Source organism: Carcharhinus amblyrhynchos, chromosome 19 (assembly GCF_965287045.1).
Source record: "Carcharhinus amblyrhynchos chromosome 19, sCarAmb.v2.hapA, whole genome shotgun sequence".
Taxonomy (NCBI): domain Eukaryota; kingdom Metazoa; phylum Chordata; class Chondrichthyes; order Carcharhiniformes; family Carcharhinidae; genus Carcharhinus; species Carcharhinus amblyrhynchos.
In genome coordinates this window covers 39,204,421-39,228,156 of record NC_137342.1, presented here as the reverse complement: position 1 = coordinate 39,228,156, position 23,736 = coordinate 39,204,421, and the positions used below count along the sequence as shown (strand labels likewise).

General features: G+C 41.9%; 1 protein-coding gene across 1 annotated transcript in view; it reads left to right on the top strand.

The window, feature by feature from the left end:
• Positions 1-15,366, top strand: part of exoc4 (exocyst complex component 4) — a 544,546-nt gene extending 529,180 nt beyond the window's left edge. Inside the window, exon 17 of the mRNA XM_080207649.1 lies at positions 12,115-15,366. Within this exon, the coding sequence (XP_080063775.1) occupies positions 12,115-12,352 (238 nt within the window). The 3' untranslated portion in view covers positions 12,353-15,366. The remainder of the gene's footprint in view (positions 1-12,114) is intronic.
• Positions 15,367-23,736: the final 8,370 nt, after the last annotated feature.

Here is a 23,736-nt window from a genome sequence, read left to right as displayed (position 1 = left end):
TATAAGATCCCCCCTCATCCTTCTAAACTCTAACAAGTACAAACCCAGTCTATTCAGCCTCTCTTCATAGTTCAACCCCCTCATCTCCAGTATCAGCCAAGTGAACCTCCTCTGCACTCCTTCCAAGGCCAAAATATCCTTGCGCAAGTGCGGCGACCAAAACTGCACACAGTACTCCAGCTGCGGCCTCACCAGTGCCCTGTACAGTTGCAGCAAGACATCCCTGCTTTTATATTCTATCCCCCTCTCTATAAAGGCCAGCAATAAATTCCACCCATAATTCAGTGGGTAAGAAACAGGTCTCAAATGTTAATTTAAAGCCAACCTCTGTCCAAGTCATCCTCCATCAGATGCCAAGGTATCACCCCCTTTCTTAGGTTGGCAATGGAATAGTGAAGACACAATATCTTTTTTAAATGGAAGAAATTAACCTTGAAAGGTTAAAAGTTAGCGATTAGTCATTAACCTTTGCCATGAAGAATGATAATTTTGAGATGCATTAAATTTGCAGCCTTTCAATCTTGACATATTTCAACCAGGTCAGTTAGGTAAGCCCTGAATTCTTAACAGCTGCTGTTAAGATCTTGTTGAGTGCCTGTTGTGTAGTATATTTAGCAGGCTACTCTGTCTGGAATGTAGGATGAACGTCACTGCACTTTGATTCAGTCATGTTGTGTCTTTGTACCCCATAGGCAAGCAAGATAGAGGGCACATGGTGAACTTCGGGTATCTATGCAAAATACTTTTTAATTGATTGGTGATGTGCAGGGAAGAGCTCCATGTCATTACATCAGCATTAATGGCTGCTGTGAGGTGATTTGTCATGAGATGAACTTAAACGTCATACAAGAAATACCCTCGGTGTCTCAGTGACTGAAACAAGACTGGAAGGCTTTCCTCTGCTAGGCTTCTGCCAAGTTGTCATTGATCCATATTTTGTTTTACTCCATCTTACTGTCCCTCTGGTTAAGATTGCTGGCCTTTGCTCACAACCTCACTTATCTCAGTCAGCAGAATTAATACTAAAAATGTGAATTATGACCTACAGTTTAAGTTGTCCTCTTAATGGAGGTTTTATTTTTGGCAGCTGTTACTCAATGGTAGTAGCAAACTCATCGATTGAGTCAAAAATCAAGGGTTCAATCCCTACTCTGGATACCCAAGTACATAATTTAGGCTGGCACTTCAATGCAGGACTGTGAGTACTGCACTATTGGAGATGGCAAGCACTGGATGAGAGTTTAAACTGAGGCCCCGCTTGCCTTCTCAGTTGGAGCTAAAAAATTAGCATAGCATTATTAAGCGAAGAGCAGGTGAGTATTTTTTCATTTTCCTGTTTAACATTTCTCCATAATGCAACATACAAAACACACAATCTTGTCATTGATTTCACTGTTGCCCATGGGAATTTGCTGTGTGCAAATTGAAAGTTGTGCTTTCATTTTGTTACAATTCAAAATTACTTCATTACTTTGTAAAGTAATTTGGAATGTGCTGAGCTCATCCAAGGTGTTTCATAAATGCAAATCTATCTTTCTTTCAGTGATTTTCTATCCTCCTTCTGCCTGGTCTTTTAAATGTCATGAATCACCCACAGCTGACTGGGTCTGCAGCCTGTGCTCAAGCCCCAGCATTGCCACAGTGTCAGCTTTGCTTTGTTATATTTTCTTGCCAGGTTATACAGGCTTGTAGGTTCAACAACCCCTTCAATGCTCAAGCTCACAATCAAGGCTGACATGAAACCAAGGTCCATGGCCCTGCATGCAAAGAATTATACCTCAGCTGCCTCTCTGACTGTGATCAGCTAAAGCTGTTTTTAGATCACTATTTACAAAAGTACAGGCTAGGAGCCAGTTCCAATTCACCAAGGCAACCCATTAAAAATCCCCAAAGTTAGCAGGTCACCCTGGCAGCCTGGGTTGCCTGGAGTCCATGTGTTGGAGTCCTGTCTCCCTAATCGGCCAATGAGCACAGTATAAAAGCAACTTAACCCTCACTGACTTGGAATCAAATCCAGTGCCTTCATTAGACAAAAACTACATGCATTTACACACATTGCACCTTCAATGTCATAAAACACACTAAGGCTGTTCACAGAGCATTATCAGATGAAATATGGTACTCAGCGACAGGAGATTTTGAGACAGATGACCAAAAGCTTGGTCAAAGTTTATAAGGAGTACCTTAAAGGAGGAGGGTAGGTAGAAGCAGTGTATTTACAAATCAATCAGAGCGGTTGTGTGTGTGGATTGTTATTGAACTTGTGTTCCCCAGAAATCACATTGAGAAACTTCCAGAAAAAAAACAGAAAAGAATCAAAATTACAACTTCGTGACAGGTGCTGTGCTGGAGAAAGAACAGCAGCAACTAACTGACATAGGTCTTTGTATTGTGATGAGCAATACATATTCATTGCCTTTGTAATTAGTTGTTATTAGAGCTATTTGCATTCATTGGATGTCCTTTGGGGCGGAGGCTGATGGCTTTACTGTACTCAGGCTGCTTGCAGCAACATCTTGGGACATAATCCTGTCACAATTTGAAAAAAAATACAGGCGGAGCAGAAAGGTTAGGAAAATGTTTAGTGTGCAGTAAGTGCTCTGTCAGAACATAGCCAGCTATGCGGCACTAAATTCCAAATTAACCCTGAAAGCAAACAAAGGCTTATGCAAACACAACAGGTTTCTATGGCTCCCCTGGAGAGACAGTACCTGGTGGAGCAAACCCTATTTGAACAACAGTGATCAATGCAGTCATAAGAATTGAATGCATTATTTTGTTAGTTGGGGTGGCTAACATTGCACATTGTGAGAACCCGGCTTGAACTGAATTGAGTGTCCAAACCACACATTGGTAGCTGGCTCTCTCAAACCACAATCGTCACCCAATGTAGCCCCCTTTTGCATTTTGGTTCAGTGGCACTCGGCCCTGAATTAGCTAGGCAAGTATGAGAGCCATAGATGACTCAGAGCCCGTCGCATCTGGCAAGGGGCCAGCCTGAACCTTGGACACTGGGTGCCGCAGTGGCATAGTGGTTCGCACTGCTGCCTCACAGCTCCAAGGACCTGGATTCGATTCCATGCTCGGGTCACTATCAGTATGGAGTTTGCACGTTCTCCCCATGTTTGTGCTGTTGCCTCCAGGTGCGCCGGTTCCCTCCCACAGCTCAGAAATGTGCAGGTTAGGTGTACTGGCCATGCTAAATTGCCCTTAGTGTCCTGGGATATGTTGATTAGAGGGATTCGCAGGATAAATATGAGAGGTTACTGGGATAAGGCCTCAGTGGGATTGTTGTTGGTGCAGACCTAATGGGCTGAATGACCTCCTTCTGCAGTGTAGGGTTTCTATAATTTTCCAGTCAACATAGTTCCCTCACTAACCCCACATTGACTTGAAGTTCTGTTGGCTTCACGCTAGATTTTGAGGACTTAGTGGGACATATCTAAACCCTAACAAAAGGAAAATGCATTGTACGTTCTATAGGGCAATAACATTCTTGACCTTAGATCATCCAATCATTGTACAGGATTTCCACTAATATGACTTTCTGACTACATTGATCCATCAAAAGAAAGTGAACTGATTTTGTTATCTGTGGCAACACCAAAAGACCATTTTGTGCTTCATTTGGAGCAAAAGTTCATGGTCTGAGTAGAGTAGACCCAGAGGTTCGCCCTGATGCATTTCTCAAAGAGGTCCTGAACCAGGCATCATGCTCCACATCAACATACGCAAGGAACAATGGACCAGGAGCAGATCATTCAATTCTTCGTGCCTATTCCATTATTGAGTAAATCCTGGCTAATTTGTACCTCAACCCCAATTTATCTGCACTAGCTCCATATTGTTTGACACCTTGGCCTAACAAACATCTACTGGTCTCAGTCTGGAAAGCTCCATGTCCCTGCATCTACACCATTTTGGAGGCGAATTCGAGATTTCCATCATCATCATTGTGAAAAAATACTCCAGTCCTAATTATAGGATGCTCTCTTTTGTTCAGGATTTGCCCCACTGGAGAAAATGTCGAATCCCTTTATCATTTTAAATATCTTTAAACATCACATCTCAACTGTCTAAATTCGGGGGAATAGCATCAAGATGCTCCTACAAGGGACACAACAGGATGCCAGAATCATGCTGAATAATAACAAGTATAGCAAGGGGGAACTATAAAGTGCGAATCCATTTTTGGATAGTTTATAGCAACTTTCTAGTGTTGTCTGTGCTCCTTGAAGTTGCTGTCTAATTTGTGCATAATTTGTGTTGTGGTGTCTGTGATAGTTCGAAAAATGAAAATAATTGACGCTGGAACTGGTCCATTCTGCTGACAGGAACTGAATGACAGAATTGCATTTTCTTACTGATTTAATCCACACGGATATTTATTTCTGATTACCAGCCAGATGTATCAACTTTGCAGAAATGAAACATTAAATCTCAGTTTTCTTCCCTCCACACCGCACCCCACCCCCCTCCCCGTTCCACTGCACACCAACATAAAAAGCAGACAGAATGACAATTTTAATTATTCATCACGGCAGCTTATTTTGATAGCATACTGCTGTCCTTGGTTTCAATGCATTATGTTGATGCTTAAATGTGAAATTTGCATTTAGCAAAATGCTTCAAACTAGCCCTGAAATATTTTATTCATCTGAGCTTGAGCATATTTGTGAAATAACTCAGTAAATTTGCTTTAATTTATTTGCAATGCCAGAATATTCCATTTCAGCCTCTGTGCCCTGAATTATAAGCATATATCACCGCCACTAGTTCCACATGCAAATAAGCTGGACTGTAAATGTTTGACATTGTAAAATATCACTAAACAATGTTTTCCCATATTACGGTATTTAATGGAACTAAATATTACATGCAATCCCTCAGGACTATCTATATTTTTTAGTTTAAGACCATTAAGCCACATCTTACGGTCACAACTAAATTGTGGTTCTTCCTGTAATGATTTAGGGAAGGATAACATCAGTTCTAACATCCACATAAGTATTAAGCCACTTGGTCACCCAGACATGCATTTGCCATTTAACGCAGGGCATAAATAGCACAATCGTGCTGCTTAGTCATTTGCATTTTGATCATGGAATCTCTCAAAACAGAAGGAGGCCATTCTGCCCATTGTACTTTTACCAGCTCTTTGAAAGAGCCATTCAATTAAGTGCCACTCCTTCCTGACAGATGTCTTTGCTTGGCTCTTTAGATGCCCAGCATTAAAATGAAGAATGTCAGTTTTTCAGACAGCAAACCATCTAGTTCAGTTTTTGCAGAAGGCAACGGTGGCGCAGTGGTTAGCACTCAATTCCAGCCTGGGTGACTGTGTGGAGTTCTCCCTGTGGCTGTGTACTCCGGGTGCTCCAGTTTCCTCCCACAATCCAAAGATGTGCAAGTTAGGTCGATTGGCCGTGCTAAATTGTACCTTAGTGTTTCAAGGTGTAGGTTAGGGTAATTACTGGGATAAGTTTTTGGGGGTTACGGGAATAGGGCCTGGATAAGACACTCTGTCAGAGAGTCAGTGCAGACTCGATGGGCCAAAAGCTTGACTTGTGGGTCAACTCTGAACCTTAAATCAGAAGGTTGTGGGTGTAGCCCTGTTCCAGGACTTGAGAGCACAGCCTAGGTTAGCACTTCAGTGCCAGCAAAGACAGAAAATGCTGGAAAATCTCAGCAGGTCTGACAGCATTTGTGGACAATGAATAGGGCTAACGTTCCAAGTCTGATGACCCTTCTGTCAGATCTGCTGAGATTTTCCAGCATTTTCTGTTTTTGTTTCAGATTCCAGCATCCTCAGTATTTTGCTTTTATCTTCGCACCTTAATGCTTTACTAAGGGAGTGCTTCAGATGCAAAATTAAGCTGAAGCTTTCCTACTGCTGATGAATGTTATAAAGATCCAGTGCCACTATTCAAAGAAGAAAATAAGAGTTCTTGCAGTGACCTGGCCAACACTTGCCCTCCACATCACAACAAACAAATTAATTGATTTAATTTATGTCTGCGAGACTTAGCTGTGCATGAAATGGCAAAACATTCTTGGTTATTTTATTCCATGAAAACCTGTATGTTTAATCCTCATATATGCACACTAGAGCCCGCAAACAGCATTGAGATGAATGATCATTGATCTGAGACCAGTTTCTGCTGGGCGCAAAGCACAATGGCATATCCTTGTTGTACTGTATCGATCGGACTGTCACTGAGACAGAAAGATCGAATGACACTGGAGCTCTGCATACGTCTGCTACCATGTATATGTAGAGTTTCTCTCCTTTGGCAATTAATATGTAGTATCAGGAGGGAATGTCTGCTTCTTTCAAGTTAAAGCTGTTCTTTAGAAAGTTTTAGAGATTTCCAGATTGACAGTGGATCTGCCTAGAAACTTTGTTGTGCCTTCACACCAGATTAGAGTTGGACTGTATCTTAAGCAATGTGAAGCAGTTTCCTAAGGGGATAACTTTGCACAACTTTAATGATTTAGGTGTCAGTTCCTGGTCTCAGTTATATTTCCCCCATTTGCATCAATGCAAAGCCGTTTGCGGTACACATTAGTATGAAAGCATATCCTTAAACTGATAGAACTGAAAGGTACTTTGCCTCCTCTGCTGATAAATGGATCCTTAATAACATTAATTTAGGATATTACAGAGCAGGTCTTTTGGATCTTCAACCCTGTTTCTAGAGAGTACATGTCCTTATCATTGACCTGCTGCCAGTTAAGAACCAGTTTGCACTAAGATGACAGTCTCACCCACGACCTAAAGAGTAGGGAATGGAAATGCAAATTCAATCTACTGTTGACTATGGCTGGTGATGTGAGCATACGATGCATTAATTCCTGGGATATAGACCGGGGATATAAATGGTAAAACAGTTGTGAAAGGAACAGTAGGGCTGATTTGTGAATTTACGCATGGTGGCAGGGGGCATAGCTGAGGTAAAAGTAAACTACTTGCCACGGAAGAAGATGTAACCCAGACTATGGCGAATGATGAGGTAAATAATACACTTGATGATTAAAATTGATAAGGTGAAGGAGGTATTGGATAATTTGCCAATACTTAAAGTTAACAAGGCACCAGGACCAGATAAAATGCATCCAAGGAAACTGTGAGAAATGAGGGTGGAAATTGCATAGACACTGGTCATAACTTTTCAGTCTTTCTTAGACTCAAGGGTGATACCAGAAGACCGGAGTATTGCAAATATTGAAAAAAAAGGTATAATGATAAGCCCAGCACCTACAAGTTAGTTGGTTTAACTTTGGTGGTGGAGATACCATTAGAAGCAATATATTGGACAAAATTAATTATCATGTGGGTTAATTAAGGAAAGCTAGCATAGATTTGTTAAGAGAAAATCTTGTTTAACTGACTTGAGTTTATTGAAGATGTGACAGAGAGAGTTGATGAAGGCAATGTTATTGATGTACACAGACTTCAAAACAGCATTTGCTGAAGTGCCACACAATAGACTGAAGTAAAGTTATAACTCATGGAATGTAAAGGACAGTAGTAACTTCAGCTGAGTGACAGAAAACACAGTGTAGCAGAATCAGTGTTGGGATGCTTGTATATTAATGAGCTAGATCTTGGTGTGCAAGGCACAGATTCAAAATTCTCAGATGATGCGAAAGTTGGAAGCAATGTGAACTTTAGGAAGGATAATTAAAACTTGAAAAGGATGTAGACAAGGTTGTGGAAACAGCGGACAAGTGGCAGGTGAAGATCAATGCAGAGAAATGTGAAATGATTCATTTTGGTAGGAAGAACATGAAGAGAGAATATAAAATAAAGGTTACCACTCTAAAGAGGGTGGGCAGAGGGAATTGGGTGTATGTGCATAAATCATGGAAGGGCACAGGACAGATTTAGAGCACACTTCATAAAGTATAGAGTATCCTAGCTTTATTAAAGGGGAATATGGTATAACAGCAAAGAGATTATTTGGAACTTATGTAGGACACTAGTTCAGCCTCAGCTGGTGTATTGAGTCTAGTTCTAGGCTCTGCAGTTTAGGAAGGGTATGAAGGCATTAGAGAGATTGCAGAAAAGATTCTCAAGAATCGTCCCAGGGATGAGGAACTTCAGCTACAAAGTGGGATTTGAGAAGTTTAAACTGTTTTCCTTAGAGAAAAGAATGCTAAAAGGAGATTCTTTAGAGGTATTCAAAATCATGAGGGGTCAGGGCAGACTAAATAGAGAGAAACTATTTGCAGTCGTGAAAGGACTGAGAACAAAAGGACACAGATTTAAAGTAATTGAGACTGGAAAATTGCCCTGGCATGTTCTGTCCACAAGAAGCAGGAAAAATCCAAAGCTGCCAATGACCTTGGTAAGTTGTTCCAGTTTACTTTGTAGTTGGCACACATTGTTGCAAAAGCTCATTGGCTGTATGGAGGGTGTAAATATTTAAGGTGGTGGATGGGGAGCTGATCAAATGGACTGCTTTATCCCGGATGGTGTTGAGCTTTTTCAAAATTGTTAGAGTTGCACTCGTCCAGGCAAGTGGAAAGTATTCCATCACATGCCTGCCTTGCACTTCATAGATGGTGAAAAGATTTTGGGATCAGAAGGTGAGATATTCACCACAGAGGCAGTTGGGCGAAGATAGCGGCGTATCACTCTTCTAGTAATCCAGAGGGCCAGGCTAATGCTCTGGGGGCACGAGTTCAAATCCCACCATGGCAGCTGGAGTAATTTAAATTCAATTAATAAAATCTGGAATTAAACGCTCGCATCGGTAGTCATACTGATTCATTGATGTCCTTTGGGGAAGGAAATCCGTCATCCTTAACTGGTCAGGCCTACATCTGATTCCAGACCCTCAGCAATGTGGTTGACTCTTAACTGCTCTCAGAAATGATGTGGAAAGTCACCCAGTTTTAGGGCATCTGGGATGGGCAACAAATGCTGGCCTCACCAGTGATGCCCATATCCCACAAAAGAATAAATTTTTAAAAACCTCCCAGCCTTACCTGCTGTTGTAGTCACAATATTTATATGGCTATTTCAGTTAAATTTCTGGTTGGTGGATTTTGGTAGTGGGGTTTTAGTGATGGGAATATCAAGGAGAGCGGGTCAGATTATTCCTTCATTGTAAAAATGACATGAGAAAAACCTTTTCATGCAGTGAGTGGTTAAGATCTGGAACGCATAGCCTAAGAGCATGTTGGAGGTAGCTTCAATTGAAGCATTCAAAGAGGAATGAGACTGTTATCTGATAAGAATGAATGTGTAGGGTTACAGGGAGAAGGCAAGGGAATGGCGCAAGGTGGTTTTGTTTATTCAGAGAACTGGTGCAGGCGCAATGGGATGAAGGCCTCATTCTAGATTGTAACAATTCAGTAATTTTGTGAAGGCTTTTTGAAGGAGAATAGTTGTAATTAAAATATTACGGGGGATTGATCCCAATTGCAAGATTGGAAAGTGCAGACCACTGATGCAGCTGGGGAAGATTTCTCAGAAAAGATGGAGTGAGACCACGGCATGATTCAAAAATGAGATCCAGGACCTTTGGTGGCACAGTGGTTAGCGCTGCTGTTTCACAGTGCCAGGGACCCAGGTTCGATTCCTGACTTGAGTCACTGTCTGTGTGGAGTTTGCATGCTCTCCTCGTGTCTGCATGGGTTTCCTCTGGGTGCTCTGGTTTCCTCACACAGTCCAAAAGACATGCTGGTTAGTTGCATTGGCCATGCTGAATTCTCCCAAACAGGCGCTGAAGTGTGGTGACTAGGGGATTTTCACAGTAACTTAATTGCAGTGTTAATGTAAGCCTATTTGTGACACTAATAAGTAAACCTAAGATCATAGGCTAACCATGGGTAATACAGCACATGAATCCAGTGCTAACTGTTTTGGAGATGTTTAATTCATGTTAACATTAACTTATAAACCTGTCAGATCAGAAATAGTTAATTTCTGCCTACTCCACACTTGCTTTCTGTTGGTAGAGTGGGGAGCAGAGATTTTCTCCACAAAGTTGTGACTAACTTTGAAATCCATATTGCCCTTGGTCATGAACACTTTGCATAAATGAGTTTCAACTCAACATAGATTTCTGTTAATTTTTCATTCTTTTCTTTGAGGTTATTCATAAATATTTATGACAGGTCATTCCAGCTTGTACAAGCAGAAGAAAAAAACATTCAGAATTTGATGGATGATTCCAGTGATCATATCACATGATGAAATATGAAAGAGTGAATATAAATGGTCTTTCTCCCCTAAGATTTCCTATTTAGACTTTGCGCTCTGTTGTAATTATCTGAACAGCCTTATTTTCTATCAGATATGCAGTTTATGGTAAATGATGGTTCCAGGTTATAAAGAGTTTTATTTGGAGACCATGTCCCTAATCACTAAGTAAACCAGCATTCTCATAGTATCATGAAGAGGCTTTGCAAAACTAGCTGCAATAATTTATTTGCCATTTTCTCTCCACTTCTTTGGGAAAAGAAGGATTCACTCAGAAACAGAAACTAGAAGCAGAAGCCAGCCATTCGGCCCTTCAAGCCTGCTCCACCATTCATCTTGATCATAGCTCATCACTGAATTCAATATTCTGATACTCCTTCCTCCCATACCTCTTGATCCCTTTAGCCCCAAGAGCTTTATCTAATTTCTCCCTGAAATCAGACAAGGGTTTGGCTTCAACTGCATTCAGTAGTAGTGAATTCCATACATTCACCACCCTCTGGGTGAAGAAATTTCTCCTCATCTCAGGTTTGCCCCTTATCCTCAAACTATGACCCCTAATTCTGGAATCCCCCATCACTGGGAACATTCTTTCTGAATTTACCCTGTCTAACCCTAGTAGAATTTATTTATAAAGCATTTTACCAAATTACTCAAACTTCAAAAAGTGTTTCAACATGTGATGTGTGTAAATGATGGGCAGGAAATGATCAGGTCACCCATCAGATAAAGCCCACAATCAGGATGGTCAGAGCATCAGAACTAGACTCTTCTAATCCATTTCCCTGCAGCCATGTAAACTCTTGGAAGAAGCAAAACAAACAAGATAAACTCAACAAAGGAAAAGTAACCTGCAAAATTCCTGTCTCACTCCCTCAGGCAATCAAAACCAGCCCAGGAGGTTATTCACACCATATTATCAGTAAAATCACTTACCTTCTTCATAATGCCCGAGCCTAGAATTGGTCCAGCTCACTTTTGTTTCATGTCCAATGAATTATTTTGGAATGTAGTGATTATTGTTTGGTAGACAAATGTAGTAGCCAATTTGTACGCTGGATCATAAGAAACAGAAGCATGAGTAGGCCACTTGGCCCATCAAGCTTGCTGAGCCAGTCAATAAGTCATGGTTGATCTGATTGTGGCTTTAACTCCACTTTCCTGCCTGGTCTACACTGCGTAAATATTGGCTTATAACTCAACCTTTGAAGCCTCAAAAAATTCCTCCAAAAATGGAGGTCAAGTTATGTGTCTGGTAAAATGGGATGAGTGGTCCCACTTTGAAATGACTTCAACATCTGGGTGTGTTGGAAACGCCCACACATCTTCACAGTATAGCCTACATCACCTATCTGATCCTTTGAGCCCAATTATAAAGTACTGGTTAAGTAAACATACATTTGTGTAATGAGAAAGTTGAGGCTGACAAATAATGAGGGTCTAATATGTCATGGCTGAAAAGAGATGTTGACTTATACATTGAGTATTTGCAAAAATATGATTTTGCAGTGCCACAAGGCTGGTTATACCTGAAAATCATTTAGGATAAACTGAAGATCTTGATTCTTCATCCTTGGACTAAGTAACTCTCATTAATGCACATTAGTAAATGTTACAGAAAGGAAACACTTCAGGTTAAGCAAATGGTCAAATCTAGTGCCAAGCAAATTCATAAAGAATGATCAACATTTGCAATAAATTTCTAGAAAGGTCAGTGGAATCCAGAACATCCTGTCATTGGGAGGCTTGAGTTTTTTTTGTTGTTTGTTAAGCTAGGATGTGCCCAATTGTCTTCAGCGTTTGTTCTGTTACCCATAACCTTTAATGTATGACATGTGACGTTATTGGCAGTATACTTGTTTTGCCTTCAATTCTGGTTTTATCCATGTCTTTCATATACACAGGCAGTACTACGAGATGCTGTACAACAACCCTGACGAGCTGCTGAACCTAGTTGTGGACCAAGGAGTAAAGTACACGGAACTGGAGTACATCAATGCCTTAAGCCTCCTCCACCGCAGCCAAACTGGAGTTGGAGATCAGACCACACAGAACATGCGCCTGCAGCGGCTGAAAGAGATCATCTGTGAGCAGGCAGCTATAAAACAAGCCACCAAAGACAAAAAGATCACCACAGTCTAAATACCCAGCCACAAAGTGGAGACTTAGTAAATTGCAACTCCATCCTATTTAGATTTGCAGCTAGGCTAAAAGGCAACTTGCCATTATATTTAGTGTTTAACTGTTCGAATCCATTAGTGATTAAGTATGTACAGGGATTATAAAGGCTAAGGTGGCATTCTTGAACCTTGTTGCCTTCTGAGAAGTAACAAGGGAAGCTCTTCGTAGGAAGGAGTTTTGTTCTTGTGGGTCTGCTTTCTGTTCTGCTGGCCAACTAAAACTGACATGCGGAATTAGCAGAAAATAAAGCACTCTTTATCCAGCTCTATTCTTTTTCCTTTAGGGATCCAGCACGGTTGCTCTCGCTGCATCCCTATCCTTTTTTCACCATTGTTGCCACTCAATGACTAGCTGACATCCAGCAGCACAGTTGGTTTGTTTGCTCACTCTATCCACCCAAAGTTACAGTGCTGTTGATGCAGTCCTGTATTCTTTTGTTAACAGCTGGCAAACTTGCCTACCCAAAGATGGCAACTTAAAATCAGTCAGTAGATTTTGATACACTCCCCCCACAAACCCCCCACAACCAAATTGCCCTCAGTGTCCAGTTGATGTTTCAGTTGGTTACCATAGAAATGAAAAGGAAATGTTGCTGCACTGGTGATGATACTGACTTCTGCTATTAATACAGTGTTTTATCCTATTAAATATTTCAAATTGACACGGAAAATGTTATTGCGTCAAAGTTTGCACAATTTGAATCCAATGTTTGACTACTAAAGCTTAGGTATCACTGAAGGAACTCATAGCTTATGCTGAATTCGATGGTGTCACTTTGAGTGAGGACAAAACTTGATGAAACTTTGGCACAATGGGGGACACTTAACTTGAGGGTGGGACTGAGAGGGAGCTTTGCTCTACATCTTATCTCTCCCTGCCCATTCCCAAGAAAGCAGCACTTGTGTATCCAAATATCGAGCTGTTTTAAATGCTCTGGTCACAGGAGAGTACTAGCACTTGAGTTGCTGTCTAATATCTCCTAAAACCAACAGTATAAAACTCAGTCAGACAACAACTTGTACTCAACTGATGCTAATTCCTGTATCAAAAAAACATACTGTTTCTGAGCAATGCGTTGTATTTAGACTTCCACCATAGGGTTTAAAATGGACACAGAATGTACTTGTATGTCAGTTAAAGGTCTTTGATTTCCCATATAACCACATGGAAATATCAGAAAAGATCACCAGGAACCTCAAAACCACAATGAATGGTTTTCTTTAGTTGACAGATCTACTCAGCACCAACTGAAAATTCAACTGATAAAAGCTCCCCTGATGAATCAGTGTGTAACGGGCCCTTTCAGTTTAACACCCAATTTGAGACTCAGGCACTGGGTTGTGCAAAATTAGTTCATTTTATCCAAGGTGGCATTCGGTTCTTAACAATTTGCTACACCACCCCTTGACTAAGGAAAGAGACCTCGGTGGACTGTAGGGGAAAAAGGAGGGTGTTTCTGTTCTCATTATTGCCCATTCACCCGTGTTAGCATGTGGACACCAGGCCAGGATTGAGCTGAGCTGTAATGCTCCCTCCAGTGAAATAGCCTGCTGACAGTCATTGAATTTCACATACATGAAACAACCACTTGGTTCTGGAAGGTATTCATTCATCAGTGAACCATAATCATCAGGATGAAGGGTAATGGATTGAGAACATTTGAAGAAAAGGTACAGAACAGGTTTATTTTGTATTATTAAGCATCATCTCTGAATTATAAGAGGCATCTTAGTGACTGAATGAAGCTGAGGGTGTGCATGGGTCTGGTGCTTAATTATGTAAGACCAGGGAGTTTTATGGTTTCATGTAAATGGCTGGATTACAAGATTAGGCAAATCCCTCGAGGTGAAAGAGTGAAAATAAAGTTAATGTTCCAATCCAGCTATCGTGAGATTAGATTAACTGTGCTTTACCCCAATTTAATAAAGGAAATTTGCTCAAAATTCAGCAGAGACTATTTCAACTCTTTAAAATACATTTCTCGTCTGATTGGGTTTTATTAGTGTCATCTGGAGATTGATGATTGTGGCCTGGGTTTGAAAGGAGGGCAATTAGTGCTAAAATGTGCAAATGGAAAGCAGACTCTGTGTGAGAGGGTCTCCAGCCAGTAAAGAGATTTTCATAACAGTTACAAATGAGTGAATCCCACACATGAAGGAAACCAACATTGTGTCTTGTTGAGATATTTGTAGTCTTTTTGACTTCTGAATGTACAGTCTACAATGTAGCCCAGTGTAAATCACTAGACTCAACCTTTCTAATGGCAATGAAGACAGCTCTTTAAGATAGCCTGTGCACCTGTCTTGCGTTCAGTTGTCCAGGAGACCATTGGCAGACTCCAGGTGTAAAGCTGAGGGAGTGAATGGGTAGGTGTAAGATTGGGTTTGTTTTGGTGTGCCACTCGTGAATCCCGGACTCTAAGCCACGTGATAACGGAGCCTTGAGATTGAGCATACCACATATCACTTGGGGTAAACTGAAGTATATTTATGAAAGTAAAGTTGGGAAAGTTCATAGTGGCTTTTCAAAAGATTATTATCTATGGTATGTGTTGGCCAATTAAAAACGCATGCCCTATCCTAAATGATGGCAGAGTCCCCTTTTTAATTTGAATATGCCGTGTACACAAATGAAACATGTCTCAACACGAATAGCCCACACACTCCATATTGTTATGGATTTTGTCAATGGAAGCAGCTAAAAATGTTGTCAGTGCAAGTCAGGCTAACTCTAAATCAGGGCCAGTCATTCACAAAAGATGCACTTGCACAGAAAATTATTATTGTAACATCTTTTTTTGTTACTTAGATTCATAAAAAAGGAATGGTAGTTTGTGATTCCAATCCTAATTTCCTCATGTAAGTGCCATTCACGGCATAATCTGTATGAGATTTATTAATGCACCGCATGAGCCAATGAGCATTCTGTCCTTCAATGTTTATGCAAAATACTCTGCAATAAAGCTGGAAAAAGTAGTTGTTGGTCAGGATTCTTGAGCTCATCATCTTTTTCCTATTTCGAAGATCAAGCTTCCTACACTGAAATGCCAATTTATGATATCTAAATGGTCCGAGCAGCAACTTCAATCTTTGGCTGTAAAGATATCCCAGTGCCAACTATGGCAGTGTCGGAAAAGCACCATTGAGTGCAATTAATTTCATGTTTCCTATTGGGCTGCACTTAAATGCCCCTCAGCCAATTGAAGTCACTGTGGCTAAACTGCCTATCTCCCCTTGGTTGTAATGAAGGATCCCAATGGAAACGCAATACAGAAAAGATTCAGGGCAGAAAGACAACCATTAAAAAGAAGGTAAGAATAAATAAAAGGTGATTTAATTTCTGTTAATAGGCCCAGAAAGGATACATCTGACTGTTTAATGCCAGGTGTGCACCACAGACCTCAAAATTCTACCCTTTTGTTTTATCTTGTACTGATCTCTTGGAAAAGATCCATTGTGGATTATTCAGCACGCACTTGGCTGTAGCACTTTTCATTAATATGCAGCTCTTCAATGAAGAGTGTTGAATGTTGTCACATTTTGCTTATGCTTATTTAAGCTTATCATGATAACTGCTGGCCCTTTCCTTCTGGTTCTACACAGAGCAACATCTACAGTTCTGCCTCATTCATTCCCTTAATAATTTTAAATGCCTGAAGTACTTTTTCCACACCTCCTCAATCCGTTTGTTCATATATAATTTGAGTCTGAGGAGCCTTTCCTTACAGATCAATTAAGCAGAGGCCAGGATTGTTTAAGAATAAAAATAATTAGAAGTCTGGAGCCACTTCATTGTTCACAGGTGGGGTCTGGAGTCACGCTGCACTTCACCTGATGAGGGAGGAGTGCTCCAAAAGCTTGTGATTTCAGATAAACCTGGTGTTGTGTGACCTCTCATTCTTGTCCACCCTGGTCCAACACTGGCATCTCCACATCACTGAACTTGAACTATTCCCTTAAGAGTGACTGCTTTTGTTGAGGTTAATTAAGTAAGCATTAAGTGCAATACAAACTTCAAAGTCCAAACCAACTTACTAACTTTGCTCTTCAGAAGTTGCTGACTCCTGCTGATTGCAGTTCAACGAATAACAGTCCTCCTCCCATTAACTTACTCAAGATACCAATATTAGGGTATTTGGCTGGAGGGTGGCAGGACGTTTAGCTATGGAAACACACCAGCTGAGCCTATTCTCACCTGCTGTATACAGGTGTGTGCACACATACTTTGCAGTGGGTCACTAGGTTATTGAGCAAGAAAACTAACTGACTGATTCCTCCCTGCCTCCAGTCTTTGAAATCCAATTTGCAAACTTCTGGTGTTTTTCTAATTTTCCATTCTTAAAATTACAAAAACCAATGCTCTGAGCGGACCAGGCAAACCCAAATCCATTCCTTGCTTTCTCCAAAACCAAATTCCAATTGAACCCAATTATAAGTCCCCATAAAAGAGACAAACAAACTCCAAACTGACCAGATAAGGCATTGCACCCCATCTTGGGCTTGATCTGATGGCCAAAGAATGAAAACAAGTGCTAAATGATCATCAGAGGATACAGGAGGATATAGATCGGTTGGAGACTTAGGCAGAGAGATGGCAGATGGACTTTAATCTGGATAAATGTGAGGTAATGCATTTTGGAAGGTCTAATACAGATAGGAAATATACAGAAAATGGCAGAATCCTTAAGAGTATTGCTAGGCAAAGAGATTTGGATGTGCAGGTACACAGGTCACAAAGTGGCAATGCAGGTGGAGAAGGTAGTCAAAAAAGTGTACGGCATGCTTGCCTTCATCGGCCGGGGCACTGAGTTTAAAAATTGGCAAGTCATGTTGCAGCTTTATAGAACCTTAGGCCGCACTTGGGATATAGTATTCAATTCTGGTCGCCACACTACCAGAAGAATGTGGATGCTTTGGAGGGGGTACAGAAAAGATTTACCAGGATGTTGCCTGGTATAGAGGGCATTAACTACGAGGAGAGGTTGGAGAAACTTGGTTTGTTCTCAGTGGAATGACAGAGGTTGAGGGGCAACCTGATAGAAGTCTACAAGATCTACAAGATCTCATTGAGACGTATAAGATGATGAATGGGATGGATAGGATAGAGGTGGAGAGACTCTTCCCGCTCAAAAAAGACAGTAGGACTAGGGGGCACAGCCTCAAGATAAAGGGGGGGCGGTTTAGAATGGAGTTGAGGAGGAACTTCTTCACTCAAAGGGTGGTGAATATCTGGAATTCTCTGCCCGTTGAAGTGGTGGAGGCTGCCTCGCTAAATATTTTTAAGAAGCGGGTTGATGGGCTTTTGATAAGAGAGGGGATTAAGGGTTATGGGGAGAGGGCGGGAAAGTGGAACTGAGCCACGACAGATCAGCCATGATCTTATTGAATGGCGGGGCAGGCTCGAAGGGCCAGATGGCCTACTCCTGCTCCTATTTCTTATGTTCTTATGTTAAGATTATGAGAAGCATAGATAGGGTGGATAATCAGAAGCTTTTTCCCAGGATGGAAGAGTCAATTACTAGAGGGCATAGATTTAAGGTATGAAGGGCAAGTTTTAAAGGAGATGTATGAAGCAGATTTTTTACAGAGTAGTGGGTGCCTGGAACTCGCTGTCAGGGGAGGTAGTGGAAGCAAATACAATAGTGACTTTTAAGGGGCATCTTGACAAATACATAAATAGGATGAGAATGGAAGGATATAGTCCCTGGAAGAGTAAGTTCATTTGAGCAGCGTGGTCGGTGCAGGCTTGGAGGGCCGAAGAGCACGTTCCTGTGTTGTAATTTTCTTTGTTCTTAGTGTTAATAAGATTATCCCATTTGGAAATCCTGGATTGAACAAACGCTTGGTCCTAATTGCTTGATTACTGTTATTTGAACCTGTTTGGAGGTGCAGATTTGTGTTAATAAGATGCAATTTTCACACAGCAGCAAATGTCAGCTCCAAACGCTCTGGCTGGCACAACATGGCACATTACAGGAAGGCTCAGCAATCAAGGGAAATATTCTTGGACGCTGGCACTCGAGGCCAAAGTGGAGAGATTTCCTGTAAACCAGGAGGGGAAGAAATCCCCTCTCCTGCAACAGTTGGTGCTGCTCTGTCTGGCCTCATGTCCTCCTCCCATTGTATATCATAGAATCCCTACAGTATAGAAGGAGGCCATTCAGCCCACCAAGCCTGCACTGACACCAATCCCACCCTATCCCTGTAACCCACATATTTACCCTGCTAATCCCTCTGAAATTAGGGTCAATTTAGTATGGCCAGTCAACCTAACCCACACACCTTCGTACTGTTGGAGGAAACCGGAGGAAACCCATGCAGACACGGAGAGAACGTGCAAACTCCACACAGACAGTGACCCAAGCCAGGAATCGAACCCAGGTCCCTGGTGATGGGAGACAGGCTGCCCCAGGTAGAGTAAGGGGGATTTTTTTGCAAAAATATACATCATAAAGTATTTGAACAAATATGATAAACATTTCAAAGTGGCTATCACAACTATTAGGGTCTCTAAATACGTCATGTTATATTCTTGAGATATTCAAAAAAATACAGACATTTCAAAATGGTCATAACAAATGGAACAAAGGTATTATAAGTTGTCTATGTAAAGCAAGTAGATCTCTGAGGTGCTGCTATACGATTGTGATACATGTAATATTGACTGTATACTTTCACTGTGAGTCATACGGCCTGAGGGGATTCTATACAATTCCACTCCTTTCAGTTCACTATGGCTGAAAGATCTTAGACAGCAACCTTCTCCCATTGCACCTCTGTAATGGTTGCCCCCTGCTTTAATGTGTCTCTCAGCATGTGGTCCTGGGCTTTGGAATGTGCCAGTCTGCAACATTCAGTCGGGCACAACTCTGCTCTGAGAGACCAACAGGCTTCCTATTGACCAAAGAGCGTCTTTCACCAAGTTGCTGATCCTCCAGCAGCATCTGATGTTTGACTTGGAGTGCGAACCTGGGAACAGCTCGTACAGCACAGAGTCCTGCGTCATGGAGCTGCTCGAGATAATGCTGCAACTTTATAAGACCCTTGTCAGACCCAACTTGGAGTGCTGTGCGCAGTTCTGGTCGCCTCACTACAAGAAGAATGTGGAAGCTATTGAAAGGGTGCAGAGGAGATTTACAAGGATTTGCCTGGTTTGGGTGGCGTGCCTTATGAGGATAGGTTGAGGGAGCTCAGTCTTTTCTCCCTGGAGAGACGAAGGATGAGAGGCGTCCTGATAGAGGTTTATAAGATGTTGAGAGGTATAGATAGGGTGGATTCTCGGAAGCTATTTCCCAGGGCTGAAATGGTCGCTACGAGAGGACACAAGTTTAAGGTGCTGGGGAGTAGGTAGAGAGGAGATGTCGGGGTAAGTTTTTCACTCAAAGGATGGTGAGTGAGTGGAATCAGCTGCCGTCGGTGGTGGTGGAGGCAAACTCACTGGGGTCTTTTAAGAGACTTCTGGATAAGTATATGGGATTTAATGGGATTGAGGGTTATAGATTGGCCTGGTAGGTGATTGGTGCAACTTGTGGGCCGAAGGGCCTGTTTGTGCTGTAGTGTTCTATGAGATAAACCTTGACAAATACTATCTCATCCTTCTCCAGACCTACTTTGCAAAGACACATTCCACAAGGAGGTGGACACAAGGAGATGGACAACAGTCTCTTCCCCACCACAGACACCTCAAGGGCAACGTGCAGATGAGGTGAGATTCTAGGAATGTGGGAACAATCTAATGGGGGAGGGCCTTTCTCACTACCAGTCAAGCTAGGTCTTGCCCAAGGCCAAGCACTCCCTTTCATACTGATGAGTCCTATAAGGTGGAGGAGCACAGCACTTATACTTTTTAGATGAAGTCTTCAGAGAATCTCTAGAATAACTGTTGCTCAAGTGTCCTGGAATGTGTCCAAATGTGTTTCAGAAGTGGTCTTCACAGCTCCAGCAACGAACACGAAATAATGGGGGAAATTTTATGGGGCCTGTAAGAACAGAACTATACTTGGTAATCTCCCTACATTATATATGAACACTATCGCATGCTCTCACCACCCTCTGCATCACAGCCCATATGAGGGTTGGGGGGGGTGCAGCGGGAGAGAATTAAATTCTGCATTTTACTACCACATATAAAATTTATATGCTGTTCAGAATAGGGTTCCTGTATTGCACCCAGGGTGGCAGGAGTGTGCTGTTTCTCTAGCTCCCTTCACAGATCGCACCATAAGTGTAAATGTTTAACTCACTCTCCAAAATGGCCAATGGCCAATTGTTTACTTTTGCTACTTTAAAACCCAGAATAGAAGAGATTTTAACCAGGCTTCTCAGAATGATTGATACATAATGAAACAAAATTTATTTTTAAAAGTAAGTTGCAAAAATTAACACACAATTTGTAATCTGGAAGTATAACTATGTCATTTTTAGTTCCAACACATACCTATACACAAAGGCGAAACCAGTAGGGTCTCTGCAAATGTTGGCATTTAAGAAAAAAACACTTCCTGGCCAATGAGAAAATTTTGAGGATAAAGTTTGAAGGGTTTTGATACAGTTGATCGGGTGTTCCTGCATGCAAAAGCAGATTGTTGGTCACACTAGTTGTCTGAAAGTTCTTTCTTAAGGAGCTTTGGTGTGGAGGATAACAGAGTGTAGTCGATGTCCTTGCAATGTCTGTCTCATCTTAGCTTCTCAAATTTCTAGGTATAGATGGTTTATACTAAGTTGAGGATTCCTAGCTGGATGCTGATAACTACACTGAATTTCAGATGAGGCAGGGAGAGACTGAATTGGACAACATTCCTTCTCAATTTATTTCCAAAACTGAGTGCAAAACACCAGTTTAAAACAGAAACTTAACCTTTTCAGGTAGTGTCCAGAAAATTAGCAGGACTTTGCAGCTTGAAAACAGTAGTTTTTTTATCCCTCCAGCAACTAAAATTCAAACAAGCAAATAGTTCTTATTGTTATAAATGTGGTCTGCTATTGAGACTAATAATAACCACAAGGTCAGTGGTAGTAAACTAACTGGAATATTTTATTTACAGATCTTCATCCTGGCACAGCTAGCACAAGACTGACCAGGGTGGAACTTGAGTCCTGGGTCACCTGTCCCATTCTTTTAAAATCATAGAACATTACAGCACAGAAACAGGCTTTCTGTCCCTTCTTGGCTGTGCCGAACCATTTTTCTGCCTAGTCCCACTGACCTGCACCTGGACCATATCCCTCCACACCCCTCTCATCCATGTACCTGTCCAAGTTTTTCTTAAATGTTAGAAGTGAGCCCACATTCACCACTTCATCTGGCAGCTCATTCCACATTCCCACCACTCTCTCTGTGTAAAGAAGCCCCCCCCCCCCCCCCCCCCCCAATATTCCCTTTAAAATTTTCCCCCTTCACCCTTAACCCATGTCCTCTAGTTTTTTTCTCCCCTAGCCTCAGTGGAAAAAGCCTGCTTGCATTCACTCTATCTATCCCCAGCATAATTTTAAATACCTCTACAAAATCTCCCCTCATTCTTCTACGCTCCAGGGAATAAAGTCCTAACCTATTCAACCTTTAGCGCATGACCCTAATATACATAATACTTATCTCTTCAGGTGCCAAGCTGGTCATTTGGCTAAAGTCATGTGATTTCTTGGGAAAAACAGCTTGCTCACAGTCCAAAGCATTGCAACAGGCTCAGCATTACTAGGAGGGCATGGGAAGAGGGCAGGCACTGAGAAAAGTGAGCGTGCAGGCGGGTGCTCCTACCAGACTCCCTGAAGGCAGTCAACTGCTACAGAGCTGCCTCGGAGAGCTGCAGACCTGTACAGATTAAATAAAAATGCAGCAAACGGTGTCTATGCTTCACATTCAAGCACCTGACAACAGAACTCAGGAAACGTCAATCCCCAGACACCTTTTCTCATTGTATTTCAATCTGGATATTTCATTCTGCCCTGGATCAAGATTATAGCAAAAGTGTGAAGGCTGCCTAGCCGTTCGGTCCATTCACCAACTGTAGAAGTGGACTGGCCATGATAAATCACAAACGATCGTCTCTTTAATTGTTGGTGGTTATACTCCAGGCTCCTGCACGCTCCCTTAATGTGTGTGAGTGCGATGAAATCAGGATGTGTGCTGACGTCATCGTGCCATCTTGTAAGTTTCTGGGTCAGGCGATAACTACCTAATCAAGGTAAAATCCTAGCTATATTTGTTAGAGATATGTATTCATCATAAACGGGGGGGCAGGACCTGAGGCACTGCACGTAGTGTTCAATTCCCGGCTTGGGTCACTGTCTATGTGGAGTTTGCACATTCTCCCCATGTCTGCATGGGTTTTCTCCAGTTTCCTCCCACAGTCCAAAGATATGCAGGTTAGGTGGATTGGCCCTGGGAAATTGGTGTCCCAGGATGTGTAGGTTAGAGGGATTAGTGGGGTAAATACTTGAAGTTACGGGGGAACAAGTGTAGGTGAGATTTCCCTTTTAGTGTCGGGGGATTACGTGGGGTTACAAGGATTGTTGTCGATGCAGACTCAATGAGCCGAATGGCCTCCTTCTTCACTGTAGGGATTCTATGATTCTAAGCAAACAATGTTCTTGGAATAGTCTCTGGTTCATGGAACTCATCCCTGAATAAACACCCAAACTAGGCAGCCGGCTGACGGGTTCAAATCAGGAGACATTTCAGTTTACACTGCCCTGCAGTAGATCAACAAAATACAGAACATATGGTCACCTTCGTTCACAGCCATAGTGTAGCAGGGGAGGGGGGTGGAAGGAGTGCATTTTGCTACGTCTAAAAGTGCAGCAGGACCATCTAGTGGGAATCAGAGAATATTGTGTCACTTGTTTTCATGATTTATGTGGACAGATGCAAATAGGCTGCAGCACAGTACAAACAAAGCTCAGAATTTATCACATGAGGTGCTGGAAAGTCAATGTGCAGGTATAATGTTTGAGTGACAATGCCTATTAAAATGTAACTGCAATTAACATTTGCAACAGCATCAATGAATAATGTAAGACATGAGCAATCATAATTCCACCCTCACAAAGCTGATTTCAATGTATGTTATGCTCCACTTGCAGCTTATGCACATAACACTGGGTCTCCATCCCCAGTTGTATGCTTATTGAGTTAAGGATGTTAGTGATGGGACTGAGTGTCAGAGCCAAGCACCCCAGGTCAGGTGCAGTGCAGTCAGATGTGAAAAGCTTCCTCTATTCTTGCCTCAGTAGCAGCTTCATAGGAACTGCCTTCACAGCAGCAAATTTTTAAGGTTTCCGGTTTTAAAGGCGCTGGAACTGACCTGGGGTGCTTGGTGCTGACAGTCAGGCCCTGAAACATAATCGAGT